General features: G+C 24.6%; 3 protein-coding genes across 3 annotated transcripts; 1 reads left to right on the plus strand and 2 right to left on the minus strand.

Moving 5' to 3' along the window:
• Positions 1-414: 414 nt before the first annotated feature.
• OCT59_005319 (uncharacterized protein) lies at positions 415-1,807 on the minus strand. The gene is made up of 3 exons (XM_025327787.2): positions 1,350-1,807; positions 1,125-1,236; positions 415-1,036 (listed from the first exon to the last, which is right to left on the minus strand). The coding sequence occupies exons 1-3, from the start codon at positions 1,405-1,407 to the stop codon at positions 796-798; spliced, it is 411 nt and encodes a 136-aa protein (XP_025169490.1). The 5' UTR covers positions 1,408-1,807; the 3' UTR covers positions 415-795.
• Positions 1,808-2,539: 732 nt separating this feature from the next.
• On the minus strand, positions 2,540-4,034 carry OCT59_005320 (uncharacterized protein; the record flags this gene model as incomplete). Its single annotated transcript, XM_066138302.1, has 6 exons — positions 2,540-2,668; positions 2,736-2,894; positions 2,966-3,202; positions 3,269-3,367; positions 3,436-3,616; positions 3,757-4,034. The coding sequence occupies 6 exons, from the start codon at positions 4,032-4,034 to the stop codon at positions 2,540-2,542; spliced, it is 1,083 nt and encodes a 360-aa protein (XP_065997454.1).
• Positions 4,035-4,058: 24 nt separating this feature from the next.
• Positions 4,059-4,964, plus strand: OCT59_005321 (uncharacterized protein). The gene is made up of 5 exons (XM_025321200.2): positions 4,059-4,108; positions 4,195-4,359; positions 4,435-4,624; positions 4,697-4,887; positions 4,956-4,964. Exons 1-4 carry the CDS (start codon positions 4,106-4,108, stop codon positions 4,807-4,809), a joined length of 471 nt encoding a protein of 156 aa, XP_025169492.1. The 5' UTR covers positions 4,059-4,105; the 3' UTR covers positions 4,810-4,887; positions 4,956-4,964.
• Positions 4,965-8,377: the final 3,413 nt, after the last annotated feature.

Raw genomic sequence — 8,377 nt, forward strand, 5'->3', positions numbered from 1 at the left:
TTTTTTCTTTTCATAATGATTCATGAATAAATAAAATATAATTAATAAATAAATAATTAATTAATAATGACATTCTTTTTTTCGCTCTTTTTTACAAATAATTATTTAAATATGAAACTTTATTGAAAACCAATGTTTTTTTTTTGTATTCGAAAGAATAATTTGATTTTCTTTTTCATAATTAATATAATATAAATTATATATAAATAAATATATTTAAACTAATATAAACATAAACATCTTTTGTTTAATAAGTTTAGTAAAAAAAATGGGATCATATAATTCCGGTGTGAATCATTTCCGTTTTTAATAATTTGTCAATCTTTTATTACGTAATTTTATGAAATATTCCGGCCGAATGATATTATACGTTTTAACCGTGTACGGTGTAATTCCGAAAAACCGAGATAATATTATTTTACAATCAATTATTTATTTTCCAGATTAAGGGAAAAAAACAGACACTTTTAATACACAATTCAATTATCAATAATGAGCCGCTCAATTTTTTTAATCCAAAAAAAAAAAAAAGTAAATTAATATTGAAACCCGATTTTTTTTTTTTTTAACTAATTTACTAAAAATTTTACTTTAAAATTTACTTAATTTTACTAACATACATTTTACTACATTATACAAATTAATAAACAATATCTATAATAATAGAAAAAAACTCCCATAGATGAAAGAAAAAAATGATCAAATTTTTTTTTGGAGTAAAAAAAAAGCATTTCAAATGATTTTTTTTTTCATATGTTTACATTATATATATATTATGTGTGTGTGATAAAAAATCTATACTTTTGATCTTAAAGTATTATTGACTCTATTAGTTTCACCTTTAATTGCAGCTGTGAGATACATTAATGTACCGATAAATAAGTAAAGAGCAGGATTTACATTTTGATAATTAAATACTGAAACAAATGATATAGGGACGTATAAGAGTATTCTGGGAATGAAAGATCTCACTAGGAATGTATCCTTGAGGAATGGTAAGGGTAATTCAAGAGCTATTATTATTAATCCAGTGACACTAACAACCAAGGAAAAAAAAAATTAGTCTAAAGTTTGATAATTAACGAATTGAAAGTTTAATAAGTTTAATTCATTCATATACGTACGTGCAAATAATTGCAAGATAATTGAAAGGATTGAACAAAAAGTTTATATCAATAACGGCTTTAAACATTGAATAACGGTAAAAGAAAGCGAAAAGTCCTCCGATAAGTTGAACTATAAATATAATTCAAACGAAAAAAAATGTTAATATCTATTCCAATGTAATCAATGTAATCATAATTTTAAGTTTGACAGTAAATGAAAATATAAAAATAAAATTTACGTACAGACACCAGCGGTGAGACTGATCAATCTTGCCCATTGGTTCCAAATGAGTTGACCCATATCTTTTTTTTTTTTAATAAAGAAAAGTAAAAATAATTTGTTTGCTTTGCTCGGCAAAGAGGTGGTTTTCTTTTTATAAAAAGGTACGAAAAGTTCGTATTAAAGTATTAAAAGTATTAAAGTTTTTCTGTTACCAGACAGAAAGGATGAGGAAGAGGAAAATAAAGTTTTTGTAGGAAAGGGAAAGAGAGAGAGAATGGTGCTTAATAAAGCAACAAATTAGAAGGTCAAAATAGATATGATACACGGGGTACCGAGTTTCGAAAATTTTTAAAAGGACAAAAATAAAAAACTTTTCGTTCTTTTTTTATATTCTTTAAATCCCCTTAAAAGTCGCACAATCTTACATTTTTTATTTAAATTAGACACAAATCAGGGGAAGTAAAAGTCATAATGTGCATAATTGTAACATAAACAATAATTTATTTAATTTATTTTGGAAAACTTACCGGCAGTTTATAATTAAACTGTATATATGTATATGCAATCAACTAATTTCGTGTTACATTTTTATGTCTTGGATTTTGTATTAAAATTTTTATATTATAGTTATTTTCATCCTTTAAACCTGATAATCTGATTCAACGGTAATCTTTTTTCTTTATTTTAGAGATTAGTTATTAATAATAAATCTCAAAAAGAAACAATAATGAATTTTTTTTATACAAATATCCTAAAGAACGACGAAAACTTACAATACATTTAATTAAAGTTTACACAAATCATTATGTAACATTTATGGCATGTTATGAAACAAAAACGTTTCATAAATAAACCTGCAATCTAGAAATGATCGATATACAAATTTACGCGTGTTTGTAACGTATCTTCCAAAATTAGCTAATAACTTAAGAATACTAATCAGTCTGTAACCGCAGTAATAATCTATAATAATTTCGCGGTTTCCAAAGAATTTTTTATAAATTATATTACTATAAAAAGTTCAAAAAAGAAACTTCTATTAATTGGTGTAAATATAATCTCTATAATTAACTCCCTTAATGTCATAAATATAACCTGTGAGCAAATTCAGATGACTCCCAATTATAGATTTTTAACATGCATTATTTATTAAAAAGATTTTTCTAACTGAAGCAATACAATAAAAATAAAATCTTTTTTTTTTTTCTTTTCAAAAAGTTCCTTTATTGTAATTATACCATAAATAGAATGGTAATTTCCAATTTCTTATAGCCAATTTTGGATCAAATACATTAAAATTATATTTTTCCAACCGTTTAAGATATAAGTCACAAGGAACCTATATAATTAAAATTAGTATACAAGTCTAAAAAAAATAAATAAATAAAATTATATTAACTTATTACCGCTGATAACAAAGCGGGTAAAGCTTGATTTGGAGTGCTTTGTAAAAATGTTCTAGCTGTAAGTAAGTGATCATGAGCCAATGTAGCAATCTCGAATATTGCATCTTCTAATCCTTTTACAGGACCTTGACGAAATATCTCTTCTTGAGAAATGTTGTACTAAAAATAAATATTAAAACCACTTTTTCTTAAAGATGCAAAGATATTAAAAAGTTTGATATAATATATACCTTTGATGTAATTGCAGAAGGTAACAACATTCTCCTTTTACTCACAAGATATGGAAAACCCCTCAGAATAGTAACTATTCCAATAGATTTTCCTATGTGACTTGCAGCATGATCAGCTTGTATGTCCTCAACTCCCAAAGACTGAAGGTGTAAATAAAGAAGACATGATGCCGTATTCTCTCCATATGATTCTAAATCTTTATTGTTAATATATGGAGGATCATACAATTGTGCATCCTATTTAAAAAAAAAATCATCTATTAATTAATTACTAAAACTAGGTTACATAATAATATTAATTACCCTTTCATCAATTATCCTTTTAAAAAATAATGGTGATAATTGACATATTTCCAGGGAATTGTATAAAACTTGAGCAATCGGTTGCTGAGGTGGAATTCCCTAATCGTTAAATAATTTTTATTAATAAATAATTCATATAATCAAAAAAAAAAAAATAATTTACACACTTTGAAAGTTTTGTCAATTGTTTCTCGCCAAAATTGCATGCGCAAGTTACCAAGTTGAGGTTTGGTGGTTGACTCTCGAATCATTATTAGCTCAATATTTAATGCCCGTATTGCAAAATATACTTTTTGCAAATGTTTTGGATAAAATGTTGATAATATATAATTTTCTGGATCATGCTTTCTAACATGTTAAATATTTTAAATTAAAAAATAAAATTATCTTAAATGTTAAAGGAGAAAGTTTTCCTCGTTAAATTAATCATGAAAATTATTCTCAAAAGTAACAAAATAAAAAAAAATATATATATATATTGTTATTACTTTACGAGGTCTGTGCAATATTTTATTGCGGCATTCAACTTCTTGTCTTCTTTGGCTGTACTATAACCTCTAGACCCTATAGTTCCTACGGTTTTTTTTCGGTAGGAAACTACTCTAAGGGCATTAATAATATTATTTACAAAAGTTCGGGGAGCCATAACAACTAATGTTGAAGTTAATTTCGAATGAGGAGAATATTTCGAGTGATTATCGAAACTATAATTTTTGTTGATAAGATGTTCATTAAACCTGTTGTGTAACTCTAGATGTTTACTCATATGAAATTCCTCAGCTCATAAGGTGATGATTTGGTTTTTTATTTAAAAATTAATAAAATTTGTTAATAAACATGGTTCGTGCTTTCCTTTTAGATTTAAAAACTTTTTTTCATAATTATTTAAATAATTTTTTTTTTTAATTTACAATGCGAATGAATAGATTTTGTATTTATTCATTTTTAGTCGACATGGGAAAATGCGGTTGAAGAAATGGTTTCAATATTTTACTGATAAGGAAAAAACAACAATTACAACAGATTTAACAACAATAATATTGAGTCGTAAACGTTCGATGTGTAATGTTTTAGAATATGGTGAACATAAGGTACTTGAAATTTTATGTGTACCATGTATTTTATACATCTCTAATTTTTTTATCTCCCTGATTATAATAAAAAAGGTGATATATAAAAGATATGCTAGTCTTTATTTTGTAGCAGGAATTGACTGGGACGAAAATGAACTTTACACCCTAGAAGTAATTCATCGTTATGTTCAAATACTTGATGAATTTTTTGGAAATGTGTGTGAATTGGATATAATTTATAATTTTGATAAAGCGTATTATGCCTTGGATGAATTATTTATGGGCAAGTTTGTTTTTTAATTATTATAATTCATTATAATGATTTGATTTTTAACTTTCATCTTTATTTCTATAGCTGGTGAATTACAGGAGCCAAATAAGAAGGCAGTTATTAGACATATTAAATCATTTGAACAAACCTGTCAATTGGATATATTAACTCGTAATCTTGAAGAAACTATAAAATAGAATTTGATTTATAAATCAAAAATTTTTATATAATAAATAATATTAAACGAATTATTTAATTAAATTTGACAATAATATGTAAGTGTAAAATAATGTGTTTTCCTTTGGATTTATTTTATTTTAATAAAATTAATTTTATTATTCAGCATACTTTAATTATGTTTTTGTGTGCCACGAGGGCATTAATTTTTTTTTTTTAAAAAAATAATTTTATTATTCAGTTTAAATTTACAAAAAAATTTTTTCATAGCTCATTCCTTCCACGTAATATTGATTTCTTTTTTAAGATATATTTTCCTTCGTTTATTTGATGTGTATTGATTGAAAAATGAAAATCGACTACCGGTAATTGATGTAAATATTTTTCAGTTCAAGTTAATATATATATAACATCAGCTATATAGCAAATAAATTTCCTGAGAGTAGAATATAGGAATTATATTAAAAAGAAAATTTTTTAAAAAATAAGAAATTTAATTTAAAAGACAAAGGTAATATATTATTCCTCAAGTCTTACAGACATAACTTGTAATAGCACTTTGTTTCAATTCACAATCTTTGTTTATTGAATAAGTTTCAGTTTGATCAATTTTTTTATTCAAGACGCGATATTCAGATGTGTTTGTGATACAACCATTTCCAATAAAAACTGGAAGGTTAAGATCTGAACCTTTACTTGACAACTTATTCATAAATGTTCCACTTCAACGCTTGACCCAATATTTCATCATCTAACGGACTTCACATTTTGATGACAGTAATCCATGACAAACATTTCGATGACTTATTTACAAAGAAATGGTATATTTGGAGAGAGTATGTATGCAAAAACTTGTTCTTTCGAACTGACCACAAAATGTATAAATATCGAGTCTATCGCAGGATTCTAAAACAAATCAGTAATAAAAAATAATGATCCTCTGAATATAAACTCGCCTGCATATTATTATATTCATACTATTCTATTTTGCCTGTGTTAAGAATGTTAATCAAAGATTTTGCTTCAAATATATCTGTTTGAGAGGCAAGTTTGATTAGCATCTTTCGTAACGCATATTCAATCATGTGAAGGTTTCTAGGTTCCCAGATATCAATGATCAAAATCAAAATTATATATGTACGAGTTATTTGCTTGGCTATAACTTTGTCTTACAAAACAAAATAATATTCCTAAATATGCCCTTTATCCCATCTATATCCAATATGTTTATATTTTAAATAGAATAAAAATGATCTCAAGTATACCTACACAGACTGACGGACAAGAATAAACAAATACTAGTTGTTAAAATGGTTACCGGTAGTCCGGTACGACTGAAAAATTGCGTAATTATTCAACCCTTAATTCGGTTAATCAACGCAATTATGTATTTATATCCAATTATATCCAATTGTCCAATTGTTAACTTGTTTTCTGCGATCACGCGCTGGTACGGTTTAATCATTTTTTACTAAAATTAGTTACGGTATATCTCAGGCTTCTTTCTCTTAAAACCTTTTCACTATTAAAAATGTACTTGTCAAGTATGGATAGACAAAGGAATATTAATTCTGATAATAATCAAAAGTCTAGTATTGAAATACTCAACTGGAGATAATGAGAGTGGTATGTGTGAGTTTTTACTTGAATGCTGTTTTTTAAAAATTCAATGCTACTCTCTGTAAAAAAAATGTTATTGTCATGCTGGTACCCAAAAGGGCCCATTACATCTGTCCAAAACCAAATTCATGCTTAAATAATTCATTATATTTAATTATATAGATATAACCTTAAAAGTAATTTTGAAAAAATATGTTCTTTGGATGAAAATGTTGACAAAAAGATCAATGATAGAAGAAATTACTGCCCAGATCAATGATATAGAAGGAGAAATCTTTGATGCAAAAGAAGAAATTGCTACCCAGATCAATGATGTAAAAAAGAAATCAGCAAAATATATAAACTGTTGCTTATGATATAGGCAAAAAATACATACAACATTATTTGGTTCAAGAAAACATGGAGTGTTGGAAATTCAGATTATTTTTATACATGCAGAGAGCACATTATTCATAAAAGTTTTTGTGCATAACTTATGAAATCATATGCACCATTATACATTCAATTACATCTGTGGAAATTTAAAATATACCAACTGTACAGATATCACTGATTTCATTAACTAAGCTTATATTATGGACCACAGAACTGTTAAAATATAGCTGTTAGAAAATTATGTGGATACATTTCAGCATTAGTTAGCTGCTATCAATGTTATAAAATAGCCAACATCAGTAGAAGAAAGCTCAATTATAGAGGAGCAAAATATATTAATATTAATGGTAAAGAAAAATGTCAGTAAACTTTTATCTTATTTCTATTTTTATTTTTATAATAGAACAATGATTTGATTAAAATTATAATGGGCTTTTTGTTTTTGTAAAAGAATATATAGATATTATTTTAAAGAAAAAAATTGAATTATAGTAATTTATTAGATTTACTTAGATTAAAAATAAAATAAGTGTTTTTTTTTAAAAGTAAATATATGTATTAATATTTTCAAAATATAATTGGGTAAAATAAATAAATAAAATAAAGGAAATTAGGAATTCAAAATCATTATATTTTAGAAATACAAAAATCAAAATAAAGGCAAATTCTATTTTTTATATATTTTACTTCATTTAAACTTATTAGCTATAGTTTTTGCTTTATTTTGATTTTGTAATACCTTGCACAAATTCTAAAGATGAATGTTTGTAAATTCTTATTCTTCTATAAGGTAAGTTTTACATGAAAAAGAAAAATAAATGAAATGATTTATAGGTTTTATAATTAATATTAAAGAAATAAAGAGAGCAAGCAAACTATAAAAAATACTGATTTAACAATAATCAAAAAGATTAATTAAATATATTACATTAAATTATATAATTCATATGGCAACTGGAGTCTGAAGACTACTAGTGACAAATCACATTAGCAATAAATAATAATTTTTTAAATTTTTTGTTAAAATAGTAAAATTCACCATGCATAACAATTGTAATACCAATGTATAATACAATTTTTTTATTTTTTTTTAGGAGTGGTTTTGCCACTTTGAATATTTACTTAAATTTTAATGTTACAAAATAAGTGGTATTTCATTTTTTTTTACTTAAAATTGTTATTATCATTTTCTTTTCTTTTTTTTAAAAATAGCTAAATGACTTTGAAAATTAACCTAATGTAATTTTACAATTAAAAGTATTTTTTTTATTTTCTACTTTTAGTTTCTTTTATTTTTCATATTTCATTTTTACTAACTTTCTTTTATCTTTTTCTTTGTGTTTGCCATTTCATTTTGTTCTATTCTTTACTCTGTCATTTTTATCTATTTTTTTTATTTTTTTCTTTTACTTTGCTTTATTCCTTTCACTCCATTTCTTCATTATACTTTTTTCATTTCTCTTAATTTTATAATCAAAAATATGTTTTTCATTTTACTTTTAGTTTCTTTTTTCATTCTTTATATTTTGTTTTTACTAACTTATTTTACTTTATCCTTTTTTTATGTGTTTGTTATTTTGTCTTTATTACATT

Source organism: Rhizophagus irregularis, chromosome 13 (genome assembly GCF_026210795.1).
Source record: "Rhizophagus irregularis chromosome 13, complete sequence".
Classification (NCBI taxonomy): Eukaryota; Fungi; Glomeromycota; class Glomeromycetes; order Glomerales; family Glomeraceae; genus Rhizophagus; species Rhizophagus irregularis.